At 42.2% G+C, this 16,429-nt stretch overlaps 1 protein-coding gene and 1 pseudogene across 2 annotated transcripts; both read right to left on the bottom strand.

Annotated features, from left to right (window-relative positions):
• Window positions 1–982: 982 nt before the first annotated feature.
• Window positions 983–1,651, bottom strand: LOC123804643 (annotated as a pseudogene).
• Window positions 1,652–10,183: 8,532 nt separating this feature from the next.
• On the bottom strand, window positions 10,184–12,389 carry LOC123804518 (cornifin alpha-like). 2 transcript variants are annotated; one of them, XM_045816872.1, is made up of 3 exons: window positions 12,270–12,389; window positions 11,032–11,182; window positions 10,184–10,983 (listed from the first exon to the last, which is right to left on the bottom strand). In XM_045816872.1, the coding sequence occupies exons 2-3, from the start codon at window positions 11,161–11,163 to the stop codon at window positions 10,489–10,491; spliced, it is 627 nt and encodes a 208-aa protein (XP_045672828.1). In that variant the 5' UTR covers window positions 11,164–11,182; window positions 12,270–12,389; the 3' UTR covers window positions 10,184–10,488. The 2 variants fall into 2 exon arrangements, with proteins under 2 accessions (XP_045672828.1, XP_045672827.1); XM_045816871.1 differs by having other exon boundaries at window positions 10,184–11,182.
• Between the last annotated feature and the right edge of the window lie 4,040 nt (window positions 12,390–16,429).

The following is a 16,429-nucleotide window of genomic DNA, read 5'->3' as shown; positions in this document are numbered from 1 at the left end:
TTCAAAAACAATTTCTGATTGATCTCAATTCATGTTCTTCTCCTTTCTGAATATCAGTTTTTTATCTGGAAATACGGGGACTATGCTAGGTGCTATTTCACTCTCATAACACCTCATAACACTCTCATAAAATGTCTCTGACATTTTATAGCTCAACAACTGGCTCGCTGCCAGTTACTGGCTGGTTACCCACCTCACTTGGATCACACACTCCTCCTTATAATCTTTTCTTCAAACTCACCTCATTTTTCTAATCACTGGATAAGCAGACTTCTGCATTTGATTTTGGGAGAGACATTATTTGGAGTGTTTGTATGTGGCTGTATGTGTGCATGTTTGTGTGAGGATGTGAATACTGTATCTCCCAGAGAAGACTACTGATTCTTCAAGGAAAGGCACTGTGTATCCTCCTCATCCTCTTCCTGGTAGAGATAGTTTCTGACCTCCTTGTACATGATAGGTGGAGGCAAAAACAACATTGTCTGAGCTATTGAGAGCAAAGCTCATGTGGATAATTAGGAGAATGTGTGTCTATTTAAATGAATGTGCTTTTGTGAGTGCGTGTCTGTATGTATTCATTTTCTGGAAGGTGAAATGAGTGAAGAAAACCAGAATAATTAGGTTCAAGTGTGTAGCAGTGATGTTTTAATGGGAATAAGCAGGAGCCTTGGGGGACAGGCCTTAGGATCAGAGGCAGCTTGGAGCAGGCACCATGGAACTGAGGCATGACTCAGCTCAGTGTCAGAGGAGCACCCTGCTCCAGGTGTGGCTGCCCAGAGTGACAGGCTCTGGGTTCCATTACACTATAGCCATGGCCATTTTCAGGATGCCCTTGCATGCAATCACACACTCACACATTCATGGAAGCACGCAGTACCAGGACAGATTGATGATGTCTACACCAACTGCTTTCTGATTACAGGCCCTACTCATGATGGAGCAGGAAGGGACAGATTTAGCAAATGACACAAGTAGTCAAAAGTGGTGTTAAATTCATTTAATGGTGGCAGAGCAGGAACAGAAATTCTTCTCGATCAGATCAACTCTTCAGATGAGACCTGAGCAACTTAGGACCAGCAAAGCCACTTAAGCCCTCAGCATAATTCAAAGGCTCAGAGAGCCTTCAGAGTGTTCGAGAAAAGCCTCATAGAATATATTTTTTAGGATGCAGATAAGAGAGAGATTCTAACTGATTGTGAGAACATCCTGATTACAAGATAATTAAGACACAGAAGCAGAAGGGAAGAAGGTGTTCAGCATTTGGTGGCTCTTCAAGGCATGGCTGTTATCACATTACTTCTGCTTGGTCTTCTGCTGGGATGGGCCTGGAATAACCATTGGAATAAATGGCGCAGGGATCTCAGGCTGGTCAGGCTGAGGGACCTGAGGGTGAACTGGCTCTGGAAGCGTTGTGTGGCCAGGTTGTGGATCCTTGGTGTAGCCAGGTTGTGGATCCTTGATTTGGCCAGGCTGAGGGACTTTGGTGTGGCCAGGCTGTGGATCCTTGGTTTCGCATGGATCTTTGGTAATGGGAACAAATGATTCTTGAGGTGGAGGCTGTTGGGGGCTGTTTCACCTGCTGCTGCTGAAGCTGGGGAGGTGGGATGTTGTGTTGCTTCTGCTGGTAGGAACTCATGCTTCAAAGGAGGCTGGACCTAGAGACAGAAAAGTTTACTGTCTTGTTTCCTTGGTGAAACAAGGGATAAGACAAACTTAATGATAAATATATCTCATTTCATGTCCCTACAGATGTGACCAACTGTCTTCTTTTCCTCTCTGTTTCCCTGAATTTGAGGTTAATGGAAACTTCTTTGATTCCTGTGCACATTCAAGAAAAGAAACTTAAGGGTGCTTTATTCTGCTCCACATAGAGTGGAGTGCTGATCTATCCTTCTTTTTCTTTTTTGGAGGTTCTGAAAACCTACATCAGCAACACAACACAATGCCCATCCCAGGATTCATTGAATCTCAAGGTTTTTAATAACTTGGAAAGACGATAAAGTCCGAAGTCTCAAGTCTGTCCTCTCCAGTCCACCACATAGCTGTCATAGGAAAGCTGCTTGGGAACTTGCCCTGAGCCCACATGAGTCCACCTCTGATGCTCTGTTCACATCATCCTCTGTGTGCATGCTTTCTGGAAGGCTTTCCATCCTTTTGCTGCTTCCATCCAGGCTGACCCATCATGGCTCTCCTCCCAGACACTCTCTGCCAGATTCAAGTCACCTTCCCCTTTGCCACAGCACAGTACCTGCCTTGTCCTCTCTCTTAATCATTTTCCATGAATTATGCTTGCAAATTACTCCCACACTTAAAGATCTCTGATGGACGGTATCACGAAAGCAAAGAAAAACCTATGTTTTGAACACACAAATTGCCAGTGCAGTGCCTCAATATTTCAAATTCTGAGTAATGACTAGAGAAAGTAATGAAAGTCGCTAAATGTACTCTGGACTTTGTAGTCCCTATGCTGTAGCTGAGCAAATCATCATTACAGAAACCATTCTCCATAGTTACAATCTGAGAGGGAAGTCAAAAAGATCCATAATGTCACCTTAACCACAAATTACCATTGCATTTAATGTAAATATATTTTTTAGCATGACAAAGAGACTCCAGCAAGTAAAATAGAATGAGACAAATATTAAGAAATCACAAGTACAGAGACTCACCTGGTGCAGAGAGAAGTTCGAGCTGTCTGGCCTTCAGGTCTTGTGCAGAGTCTCTGGCAAGCTAGCTTTTTATACAGAATATGAGCCTTGCCTTAAGGAAGTGCAATTGTTTGGGGGCCACTCTATCTTTATTCTAGCTTTTGTAATGAAAATCTCTGGCTTAACATTTTTGGGCACTTACTCTTTGACAAAAATGTCACCCGGGCTTGGCCCCACTGTCCATCCTTTGTGGGGCCAAGCCCAGGTGATCCTTAGTTTGCTATGGACTACAGGATTCCTGGGTGGTGATGAGTAAATCAGGAGGAAGTTCTGGGCTCTGAAACCAGAAACAGTATGTTTCCTGGACAGAACCCTAATCTTTAGCTCGGGATTAATTCCTTTGAGCATTTTAATTTTCTAAGTGGTTGTGGAGATGAATAATAGGCACTACTGGTTCTTCTGGGATACCCTGAAGAACAGTAAGTGAATCACCTACCTTCACTTAAGTGACTATTCAGTAAGTGACAATAAGTGAATCATGTGATACTCCAGTTCTTACATATCCAGGCCTGGGAGAGGAAAGGAGAGGCTTAAGTGCCTGCTGTGGAAATGAATTGCTTTCAGTCTGGTGAGAGCCTTAAGTTGTCATGGAGACCACGGATAGTATATAGATGTCACTATGTCACTGGTGAATAAGAGTCAGGATTCACTGGATCTGTTCAATATGATGCAGAATCCTGAAGATTTTACATATTGTATGCTCTCTCTCTCTTTTCATACACTAACCATGTCCTCCCATCAAAAGAACAGAAATCACTAACACAGAGTTGACTTCAACACATAACTTCTTACATGGTGTGGTCCTGGGAACATACAAACATCCTTAAAACTCAAGTATGTGGATTATTCCTCTCCATCCAGTACTTTACCCCTATGGTCCCATCCATCAACATAAGTCTCAGGCACAGCTACTGCTATGAGCTCATTCCATCATTTCCCAAAATTCTAGTTGCACCTTATCCCTCCACCTGTCTAGCAGGTGCTCAGTCAATGGGCAATTGTTATCCCTGGTGGATTTAGTTTCATGAAAGGAAGGAAGGATGGGAGGGAGGAAGGTATCCAGGGAGGGAAGAAGAAAGGAAGGGAAGAAGGAGAGAGATAGAGAAAAGCATTATTTTAGAGAGATGTCTATAAAATGCTTTGGTAATCATAAAGCAACTACTTGAAAATGATTCACTTTCTTATGACAGTTCTCATGATGTAATCTGAGAAGAGGGTGAGGGTTTGTCATCTTTTTCCTTTCCCACCCATCTTCTTCCTTCTCTGCTGGTGTTTGACTAGTCACCTCCCTCTCAAATGGTGCCAGTGCTACTATCATGCCTAAGCTCTATTTCCTGGTATCACAGTATTCTCCTCTCGGGTTGGGTCCGTGTCCCTCTCCTTTTGAAAATCTCCTCTCCTGACTGCCTGACCCAGGGAGTTTTGACCAGACTCTGTTATTCCACTTGGGATTCTTATCTTCAGAGGTACAGGCTCTTCTACACAAATCTGGGTGTTTCTTGTGTTCTAACTTGATTCTGGACTTTGGTTCTAGAAAAAATTCTTTCCTCATTTTACATCTTACTTTTGAGTGGCTTTCTCCTGCCCTGTTTTGATATCTTGTGCACTGCTATAGAAGCCTCTCCAGCACCAGCCTCTAGGACTTCTAATTTCACCCAACTCTGTTGTTCCTTTTTATTTGGACAAGCATACTCAGTGTCTGGGTATTAAGGCTCTTTCTGCCCTTCAGAGAAGCTTGGTTTGTTCACCAGTGTGCATGCACTAAGGAAACTAACCCCCAGTACAGAACATGAATCACATTGCTTCTGATAGAGAGTATCCCTTGCAGACGTTCCTTGATCTCTCCTGACCCATTTCCTGGTGTCAAGAGGCTGCTATTTTCCATCTCAATGGCCTGGGCCTTGCTTGATTCCTGAATGTGGATGATGCTGGCTACCTTGAAACATTCTCCAGATTTTCTGGGTCTTACTCTTTTGTCATGACTGTATGGACAATTCTCACATTTTTCCTTGCACTCTATTTTCTTGGCCCTAGGTTCCAGGATGATATATCTGGGTGAATTTTTAAGGCATTTGTGGAAGTGCAGGCTTGAATTGTTAATGCTGGGCAGCCACACTCCACCAATGGAGTACATGAGCTGATAGATAATGATTCCCTCTTTCATTCCCAGTGAAACCTTTCTGAGATGAAATTTTTTTCATATTTAATATGTATAATTAGATGAGTTTGGACATAAACAAACACCTATGATACCACTACCACAATCAAAGAAATAGACATATCAAAATCTCCCAGAATTTCCATGTATGTGTCTGTGGTGAGAACTTGTCATGAAATCCACTCCCTTAAATTTAAGTACACCCCGCCATATTTTTAAACTATGAACATTGTGCTGTAGAGCTGATCTCTAGAACTTGCTTATCTAATAAAACTGAAACTTTATGTCCACTGAATAACAACTTCCTACCTCTCCTCGCCCATTAAAACCACTACTGTATTCTCTGCTTTCATGAATTTGATTATTTTACATACCTTTAAAATTGAAATCATACAATATTTGTCCTTCTGTGATTAGCTTATTTTGCTCAGAATAATATTCTCTAGGTTCACCCACGTTGTTGCAAATGGCAGGATTTCTTTCTTTCTAAAGACTAAATAGTATTCTATTGTGTAATATCACATATTCTTTACTCATTCATCTGTTGATGGAAACTTGTGTTGTGTCCACATCATGGCCATTGTGAATAGTGCTACAATAAACATAGGTGTGCTGGTGTTTCTTAGAGATGCTAACCTCAGTTCTTTTGAATATATACCCAGAAGCTAGATATTTTCATAGTTCTATTTTAATTTTGAGGAATCTTCATACTTTTTTAATAGCTACTATACCATTTTATATTCTCATTGACAGTGTACAAGGGTTCAAATATCTCTATAACCTTATCAATACCTTTGTTACCTATCCTTTGTTTTTCTTTAAATAATTGCCATATAGAACCACAAAAGATTCAGATTAGTCAAAGTAATCTTGAGAAAGAAAAACAAACTAGAGGCATTATATCCTGACTTCAAATCGTATTACAAAGCTATAATGATTAAAACAGTGTGGTACTGCCCTGGCTGGCGTAGCTCAGTGGATTGAACGTGGGCTGCGAACCAGGCATCACAGGTTCGATTCCCAGTCAGGGCACATGCCTAGGTTGTAAGCCATGACCCCCAGCAACCACACATTCATGTCTCTGTCTCTCTCTCTCTTTCTCCCTCCCTTCCCTCTCTAAAAATAAATAAATAAAATCTTAAAAAAAAAAACCCAACAGTGTGGTACTGACATAAAGACAGACATATAGGCCTATGGAATGGAAGAAAAAGCCCATAAATAAACCCATACATATACAGTCAACTAATCTTTGACAAGGGTGATAAGAACACATAATGGGAAAAGAATAGTCTCTTCAGCAGATGGTGTTGATAAAACTGGATATCCACATGCAAAAAGAAAGAAAGAAAGAAAGAAAGAAAGAAAGAAAGAAAGAAAGAAAGAAAGAAAGAAAGAAATTGAAACTCTACCATCCATCATGTAAAAATAAGATAAAAATGGATTAAAGATGTAATACCTGAAAATGTAAAAATGCTTTAAAAATATAGAGGAAAATCTTTGTAGTATTGGTCTTGACAATGATTTCATATATATGAAACCAAAAGCACAGGCAACAAAAGCAAAAGTAGTCAAGTGAGACTACACCAAACTAAAATGCTTCTGCACAACAAAAGAAACAATCAGCAGATTGAAAAGGCAGCCTACAGAATGGTAGAAAATATTTGCACTTTTATGAAGGGTTAATTTTCAAAATAAGTAAGAAATCTTATAAAGGGTTAATTTCTAAAATATATAAGAAAGCCCTATAATTCACTGGGAATAAAAAGAAGGAAGTAAAAGGAATAACCTGATTGGAAAAAAGACCAAAGGGCTTTGATAGGCATTTCTCCAAGTAAGAATTACTAATGGCCACCAGGTATATAAAAAGATGCTTAACATGATTATCAGGAAAATGCAAAACAAAAAATTGCCTGGGAAATGCCCTTGGTAGTTGACTACTTCATAACATATTCTTTGTAACATACAGGGGTTTCCTTTTGCCTAGTTTCACTTCTCCTTTATCTCATATTTTCCTCTCTAAGATTATATTTCCAAAGAAATAAGTTGCACATAAGGCTCTGTTTTGGGAAAATCGAGGATAGCACATGCCATGAAACACATGCTCTGTATGAGGTACAGAGAGAGAAACACAATTGTCCACTGATGAAAATCTGCACAGGCCAAGGTCAGAAAAATCATAGGATGGAACAGCATAGGAATCTTGGAATTGACTAAAGACCCCCTTCGGAAGCTCTGGAACTAGGCTGTCCAATATAGTAGCCACTAGCCACATGTGCCTATTTAAATTTAAATGTAGGAGCCTCAGAATCCTAAACCCATGCAAACTATGAAATAATAAATAGATGTTGTTTTAAGACATTAAGTTTGTTTTGATTTATTACATAACAATAGAAAACTAAACAGTATTTATTTCTAATGATAAATTGTAAACTTTTAAGCAAAAGTTATAATTTTGTGTTCAAAGGGCAAGGTTTAGAATATTCCCCTCAAATCCAAGGCATTCTCTAATGAAGGTATAAACTACTCAACATCTCAGCAAATATCAAATAAGCTCTCATCACTTGGCAGGCATTTGGTTCTGCAGAGGTGTGGGGGTGGCAGGGGTGTGTGGGGGGTTGCTGAACACACAGCAGAAAAGGGACAGATGGCAAAGAGGGACAGGGGGAGCAACATAGTGGAGAAGTGAGTACATTACGTAGGGAGGTATGGGAAGTTGGCTGGGAAAGTGGTTGGCATAGAGCCCCCGCCCAAAGACTGTTCTGAGTCAGAAATAGGAGGAAACACCTACAGCCCAGTGGGAACTCCCTTATCAAACAGTTCTCATCTAAACTGGTTACTATCTTATTCTGTTCTCTTCAGAACACATGGAAACTCATGGCAGTGCAGGGACAGAGAAACCAGGTCTGTCTGCCCATAAAGAGACCCAAATATGCATTTCTTTATTGGCACAGTGAAATCTGTATCCAAGTTGGAAACATGCAGTTTACCAGCTGTGTGTAGTTTGTACCTCAAATTCCTCATACAAAGCAGTATCCTACCCTCTACTATTGGCTGGGTGAATGGCAATCTATGAATATTTATGGGAGAGGAAAGGAGCTGAGGGAAGAGGAGGACCTCAGACAGGACGCAGAACTCCACCTCTGCCAGGTAACCTTGTGGTCACATGTTCAAAGGCAGTGGGCAAGACTGGAGTCCTTTGTTGTGAGTGAGCTGGAGGGATTGGTATTCTGGGGGACTTTTGACAAAAAGTTTTAGAATTGAATTGAGGTTTATATGGGATATCATTCTTTTTTAAAAGACTATTGTGCCCATTTTTTCCCTTCGGGCTGCTGGCCCGGAAACTGCTGTAGGACCTTAGGAAGTTTCTGGAAAAAATGTTTTCTCTAGCTCTTCAACATCTTGGACTGCTTTAATTTTTTAAACATATAAAAGAAGTGTTATAAATAAAAGTATTTCCAATTTATGGTATAGAAAATGTTTAAAACATAAGGACGTTCAAAGAATAAAATAAATAATAGCTTTTACTCTACAGCCAAATATAGCCACTCTTCATGTTTTGCTGTATTTACTGTCAGATTTTAATAGATTTATGCATATATACATACATTTTAACAAAGAAATAATTATGTGACTATGTATTACATGGCATAATATTTTGCAAGATCTTGACATTGTCTGAACAGTTTCCCCATGACTAAACATTATTATTTTGTGATTTCAGTATATTCCATGACATAGCTACACAATAACTTGTTCAATCAATTTTCTCTTTGGGGGAATTTATTTTGTTTCCCTCTCATCATTTTTCTCCATATTATGTTGAAGTAATTCTCCTTAAAAATATTTGTATACATGAATGTATATTTCTCAGTGGAATAGAGAGTGCATGCAAATGTTTAAGGATTTCAATTCATTTTGCTTAACTCCCCCTAAGATAGTTCCTTGACTTTACACCCTTCCAGCTGTGTGTCACCAGTCAGTGTCCCCAATTATGGTCAGCCCCTTTAAAGGTGAATGCTCCTGTAGATACTGGTGACATTTTCCATCATGTCATTGTGTAGTAATTTGAAATCACCTGAATGTGTGCAAACCTCACAGGCTCAGGTGACATCATTCTCTCTTGACAGTCTGATAATGACTCATCAAATTGCAAAGCTTTGTTGAGCAATTTTTGTCTTATATTCTCCAAACATCTTGGAATTCTTTCCAAACCTATCTGAGCACTTGTGCATCATGCAGGTACCAACTGTTGACCTCTGGATATCAGTTTGTTGATTTGGAACATGAATGAGCTGTTTAAGCCTTTCATTCTAACATTTTATATCTTAATGACATGCTCTCTCTCAACTTTATGCTGGCCTTTTATCTTACCTGCATTTAACCTCTCTTCTTCTGAAACCTGTCTAAACTTTTTTTTCTATGATGCATTTGATTTTATGTTGTACTGTGAGAGGTACCTTGTGTGTGTGTGTGTGTGTGTGTGTGTGTGTGTGTGAGAGAGAGAGAGAGAGAGAGAGAGATGAAGGGGGAGAGATAGAGTGAGCATGTTATGTCCATGCTTTTTTTTTTTGTTAGTGTAAGTTTATATGAGAAAGGGGGTGATGATCACCCTTCTTAGGCTTCTACTGGGGCAGGCACTGTTGAGTCTGCTCCCCTGCAGCACTGAGGTCTTCTTCTTGGGCATTTGGTGAGAGAGAAATACTGATTAAAGTAATTAAATGTACATGTGTGTGTTGTGTGATTTTGGGGATGTGTCGGAGTCTACCTGTGTGCGTCTCTGTGGTGAGTGTGTGGGTGGGAATGTCTGTGGATTTGTCTGTGTGTGTCTGTGTGTGAGTGATTAAGTGCTTGGCTTCCATGTGTTGGGGCATTAGGATGGGAGGATAAGTGAAGAACAGATGATCATGTTGGAATATGTACAAGGACCATTTCTTTGAAAAAAGTAAATAAATAAACAAACTGAACAGAATAAATGTGATTTGGGGACAAGGACTCAGAGTCAGAGATAGCTTGAAGCAGGGACTATCTATATTTAGATATGACTTACTCAGGGGCAAGAAGAAAGTCCAGCTCTGGCTGAGGCTGCCCAAAGTAACAGGCTCTGGGTGATCTTGACTGCCTTCCCACTGGCAGCCCAGGAACACCCTGTGAGTACAACAGTCACACATACACATCTGCACATCTTTAGTGCCTAGGTCAGGCACTTTCTGTCAATAGCCCTCATCACCAGTCTTGCTGTGTGCAGTACCTACTTTGCATTGAGAGAACAGTGAAGAAAGATGAGTTGGACAATGACACACATAGCCAGCTATGGAGTTAAAAATGATTTAATGGGGGCAGAGCAGGGAAGAGTCACTTGATCCCCACCCCAATCACTCTTTAGATGCGCCCCGAGCAGCTAGAAAACTAGCTCAGCCAGTGAGACTTTCAGCCTTATTCAGGGGCTCAGAAGCCCTTCAGACTGAGAGTGAGGGACATCTTTTTAGAGGGTGCAAAGAGGAAGGGGTTATGACTCAGAGGGTTATCACAGCATGCTATTTATAAGTGGAACAGATAAGCAGAGTAGGGGAGGGGATTCAGCATTCAGTGGTTGGTTCCTCAAGGGCATGGCTGTGGGCCACATTACTTCTGCTTGGTTTGCTGAATTTGTGCTGGAATTACTGTTGAAGGACATGGCTCGGCAACCTTGGGATGGCAGGGCTCCAGAACCTTGGTCTGACATGGCTCAGGAACCACAGGATGGCAGGGATCTGGAACCTTGGTCTGACATGGCTCTGGCACCTTGGTGTGGCATGGCTCAGGAACCTTGGTGTGGCATGGCTCTGGCACCTTGGTGTGGCATGGCTCAGGAACCTTGGTGTGGCATGGCTCTGGCACCTTGGTGTGGCATGGCTCAGGAACCTTGGTGTGGCATGGCTCAGGAACCTTGGTGTGGCATGGCTCTGGCACCTTGGTGTGGCATGGCTCAGGAACCTTGGTGTGGCATGGCTCTGGCACCTTGGTGTGGCATGGCTCTGGCACCTTGGTGTGGCATGGCTCAGGAACCTTGGTGTGGCATGGCTCTGGCACCTTGGTGTGGCATGGCTCAGGAACCTTGGTGTGGCATGGCTCTGGCACCTTGGTGTGGCATGGCTCAGGAACCTTGGTGTGGCATGGCTCTGGCACCTTGGTGTGGCACGGCTCCTTGGTTTGGGGGACACATGGTTCCTGGGGTGGAGGTTGGCAGGGCTGTTTCACTTGCTGCTGCTGGAGCTGGGGGGGTGCGGTGCAAGGCTGCTTCTGCTGGTGGGAACTCATGCTTCAAAGGAGGCTGGACCTAGAGATCAGAACAGATGGTTTAAACAGGGATTAACTAGGAAAGAAGCCATGCTCAGTGCTAAATAAAATTAATTTCATGATCCTTTACAAGAGTGAGCCTCATCTCTACACAGGAGTGAGCTATGGCTGTCCTCCTACAGTTGAGAGTAAAACATGCTTTGACAATTTGTGGGCCCTTTTCAGAGGAGAAACTTAAAAGCAATTTGTTCATTCTATTTCAGTGGGATTTATTGCTCAGCTTCCTTTCTCTCTAAGAATGTCACAGTCCTCATTGACAAGTACCCATATTAGGTCTTTTGGAAGGCAATGTCTTAGAAATGACTGCAGTGTACTCACTCCTAGTACTACACAGTACACCTGTGACTTATGGGATGACTCTATGTGAATCCAAGCTCCTACAACCACACTCTAGCCTTTGCTTACACAGTCCCCTCTGAAATGCTTTCCTTCCCATCTCTGCTGTCCAAGTACTCCTCCATCGTAGCTCACATCATTGCCACAACTGAGAGCTCTTCGTGAGTGTGGCTCTCCAAAACTGCCACAGCCCTTCCCTGCCCCTTCTCCTCACACTAGTCACTATCCACTTTGTGCTTCATCTATGTATGTACATGCATTATCTTCCCTGCTAGGTTGTGAATTTCCTGAGTAAGTTCCTATGAATATGGGTATGATTTACCCAAAGTGCTTAGCATAGTGCCTTAAATATAATAAAAGGCTCAGTAGATCTATCATATGAGTTACAATTTTTATAATAAGTATCATAAACAGAGAGGACAGCAGTGTTTCTGAGAGTGCTCTGGGCCTGAGCTGTAGTTGTAAGCCTGTTTTTAACTTACTGTGGGGTCTTTCACAGGTCTGTGCCCTTCCCTGTCTCCCAGTTCCACAGCTGTCCACTGAGGTGGCTGACTTAACCACCTACCAAGTTCTCTTCAAACCTAAACTGTGCTTTAATTTAAGATAAAGATATCCCAATAGTCTCACTCTCTAATACCCCTCATCAGCCCTCTTACACATTTGCCTCTGTCTAGTTTCTAATAACAAAACAATAAACAAGAATTTCACATTGGTTCTAATCAGAGACTCACCTGGTTCACAGAGAAGATCAGGCTTTGTGGTCGCTCTGGTATGGTGTCAAGTCAATGGCCAGCTGGCTTTTTATAATGTGACTGAGCCCTGCCTTAAGAAAATAAAATCGCTCCAGGCCCCTCTGTTTTCTTTCCTCACCTGTTAACATGATTCACCCCACTCCCCTCAATTACTAGTTGGCTCAGCTTTTGTGATGAAAACCACCCACTTGGTATTCTTTGGCACTGGCTATCTGATGGTGATGTCACCTAGGCCTAATTCCCACTGCCACCCTCCCCCTTAGACCCAAATGTAGGGCTTATGTTGGGGGAGGGGTGAGTCACAGGCCTCCTGGAAGGTTTTATGAGTTAACCCTAGAGGGAAATCTGAGACCTTTTGTGATCTTGCCACCTTTCTGCTCTCTTCTTTCTTGTGATGTTTGTTCCTCATATTCTGTGGGATAGAATGCATTTGGGCATATGAACAAGTGGGAAAGGGAAGGGGAGCATTGGAGCTGTGGTGGGTACAAGTTGCTTGCAATGTAAAGGCAGATGCTAGAGATCATGAAATTGACTGAATGTAGACTCCTTGTCTGGGGGATTTAAAACCATTATATCCATTTCCCCCATCTTTCTCCTGACTCCATTGAACTACACACATTCAGAATTACGTAATTATCATCCCCCCAACCCCACCCCTTCATGACTGGTTGCTAATCTGGGTAAACCTGCTTTGCTTTCACCAACCACACCTTCACCCCTCTCCTACTTAAGAGATTTTCAAGGGCTAATTCATCTTCTGGGACAACCTTTCCCTCCACTCCACCCAGCCTTCTGGCCATGGCCCTTTCCTCCTTCCTAACCCAACTATATACCATCTCACCTAAAAACCTGGAACCCTTTTCTTACTACCTGCCCAAGCCCATCCATTGGAGCCCTCAGTGATGAATCCCCCTACCTTTGCCCACTCTCAACTCCAGGCCCAACACCTGGAGCTCTTACTGGCTGCTTTGTGCCCCCGCCCCTGTCTCTGTAGCTCCTGGGAGCTTTCTGAGTGTCAGAACTATGCCTGCTCAAAACAATGATGTTCTGAGGATAATATTTCTGTTCTCATCCATTCAACAAATATTAATGGAGTCCTTAGTATACACCAGTCATGGCTCATTTTAGGAGCTCTTTGTACAAAGACCACTTTCCCTCATGAGACTGGGAACTCCCTGGGACAAAAGATAGCCTTATTCAGAGCTACTAGTGTAATGGATCTCGGAGAGCCTCAGTCCACATTCCTCATGTGATAATTGGGGTGTTTGAGGCCACGAGAAGTGAAATAATTCACCTAAGATCAAACAACAAACCCCATAAGAAAAGGAATTCTATATAGATATCCTATGTCCTCCTTTGTCTTAACCCCTCCTAATGCCTACAGAAGAAATTAAGCAGGAACATGATTAAAAGTGGAAAGGGGGAGCCCAGACTTCCTGGCTTGGAGCTGGGTCCACTCAGTCTTGGGAAAACTTTGTGTGTATGGCAATGTGGAAAGACACAAAGAGGGTTCCTTTTGGGTAAGCCCTTAATCTTTGTTAGGATGAATCCTCTTAAGTAGTCATCAATCTGCTTAATGTTTGAAGTGGCTCTGGGGATTAATAGAAAGTATTTCTAGCTCTGTTAAAACTAGGAGGGGACATGAATTAGCATAGGTGGAAGTAAGGCACTAGTTTAGTTTATCATTACTCAGTGGACCAGGATCTGAGAGGAAGGAAAAGGCTAAAATTCCAGTTTTGAACAAGTTGCTTTCACTCTGGAATAGGTACCATAGTGATAGAGTCTGGGAACCTGGACAGTAATGACACTGAGGATGGCATAAGGTGAGCAGCCTCTGAGCACCTGCCCAGGTATACATTTCCTCCACTATGATCAGGTCCTGGCCTTTTCTGGGAACATAAGAACAGGGATTCCTTGGGTCCTCACACCAGCAATTTCCTCTAATCAACATAACATAAAATGAAGTCACTGGTTCAGAGCTGCCTTCAAAACACAATCTGTTATTAGGTGTGGCCTTAGGAAAATCCAAACCACCCTTAAAACCCAGGTGTGTGGATAGTTTCTCCTTCTCATTTGCCTCCACTGCCACCAAACACACATTTAAGTATTTGTGGAGAACCTGCTGGCTCCACAGCTGAGTCACCTCTCATGACCTTGAGTCCTGGACCAGCCTCCCACTGAGTCCCCGTAGTCAATAGTCCACATCCATCCTCACATGGTACCTGGTGTGCGGTAAGTAGCTGCTTGGTGAGCTGGTGATTGTAGAATGACTAACTGACTGACTGAATGATTGGATGAATAAATTAATGAATGGCATTATTTGTAAACAGAGGCATAGAGACTGCTGGAAAGCCCCTGATCTTTGGGGATGAGCTGATAAAATAAGGGCTCAGCAAAAGATAGATGGCGCTTCCACTGCCTTCCCCACACATCTGCCTTACTATCTGTCAGTTAAACAACCCACCTCTCTCTGGGCTGCTGCCAGCATGTGGCCACAGCTGGGCTCCAAGCCTCTCACCTCAGTTTAGCTTCCCTCTGGGCTTGATTCAGGTCCCTTTCTTCACCCTAACTCCCTCTTAGGAGCCCCTGACAGAGGGAGAACAGGAAGAAATTGCTGCTGTCCCTGGTAGAATTTTCAGCCCCAAGGAAAGTCCTTTCTTTCTTTTTTGTGTGTGACTTAAAACAACAGAAATTTATCATCTCACAGCTGTCAAGCATGAAGCATGAAATCTAGGTATCAACAGGGTAGGTTCCTTCTGGGAGCTCTGAGGGAGAATCTCTTCCATGCCTCTCTCCTAGCTTTAGGTGTTTGCTGGTGATCTTTGAATTCCTTGGCTTATAGATGTACCACCCCAATCTATGCCCTCATCTTGACATGGCTTTCTCCTTTGTGTGTCTCTTCTCTTCTTAAAAAGACACTAGTGGGTCACATTAGATCAAGGGCATATCTCCAGTAAGATCACATCTTAACTAATTACCGTTTCCAAATAAAGTCACATTCTGAACTTCCAGGAAAGAACTCCTAGATTGTTTATTTAACCCACTATAGTCCACCAGCCTGGCTTCCTGAAAACTCATGTCTGTCCCACATGCAAAATAATATTCACCTGTCCCAACATCCTCAAACACTTTAACTCATTCCTGCTCCAACTCTAAGACCAAAATATCATTTAAATATAAACTCAAAGCACCCAAATAGCAATGACTAAATCAGGCATAGGCTCTGGGTATGGTCCGTTATAGAACAAACTTCCTCTTTATCTGTAAACTTGGGAAACATCTAACCACCAAAGCCTGGTTCCTGATCCCATTTGACAGAGAGAGAGGTAAGGGATGGGACCTTTCCTATTAACAATCCTGATGCCAATACTTAGGATAGTGTCTAATACTCTGCTCACGTTCAATTACTATTTCTTTTATTCCTTGCTATGAAATTCATTTGGTTAACAAAATTATACAGTTTCAGGTGCATGTTTATACAACACATCTTCTGAACACTGTATTATGTGTTCGCCACCCCAAGGAAGACTCCTTTCATCACCATCTATCCCTCCATACCCCATTCCACTCCACCACCTCAGCAGTCACCACACTGCTGTTCGTGTCCATGAGTTTTCCTCTTTCTTTTCCTTTTGCTCAATCCTTCCACCCCTAGCTCCACAACTCCCCCCACAACAGCTGTCAGCCTGCTCTCTTATCTGTGACTCTGTTTCTATTTTGCTTGTTAGTTCATTTTGTTCCTTATATCCCACATGTAAGTGAAATCATAAGGTACTTGTCTTTCTCTGACTGGCTTATTTCACTCAGCATAATGTTCTTCAGGTCCATCCATGCTGTTGCAAAGAGTACAATTTTCTTTTTTATTTTTTATGGTCAAATAATATTCCATTGTATAACTGTACCGTGGCTTTTTAAACCTACTCATTTACTGATAGACACTTGGGCTATTTTCCAGATATTAGCTATTGTAAATAACACTGCAATGAACATAGGAGTGTTTATGTTCTTTCAAATTGGTATTTTGGATTTCTTTGGGTAAATTCCCAGAAGTGGAATCACTGTGGTAATGTCATACTGCTTTCCACAGTGGCTGTATCAATCTACATTCCCACAAACAGTGCACAAGAGTTCCCTTTTCT

Source organism: Phyllostomus hastatus, unplaced genomic scaffold (assembly GCF_019186645.2).
Source record: "Phyllostomus hastatus isolate PE091 unplaced genomic scaffold, TTU_PhHast_1.1 phas_scaffold_216, whole genome shotgun sequence".
NCBI classification, from domain to species: Eukaryota; Metazoa; Chordata; class Mammalia; order Chiroptera; family Phyllostomidae; genus Phyllostomus; species Phyllostomus hastatus.
Note: the sequence above shows the minus strand (reverse complement) of the source record. Positions and strands in the feature narration are given on the sequence as shown.

Coding starts and splice junctions, on each gene's coding strand:
- LOC123804518 (XM_045816871.1), bottom strand. CDS start 11,163: ATGAGTTCCCACCAGCAGAAGCAGCCTTGCACCGCACCCCCCCAGCTC.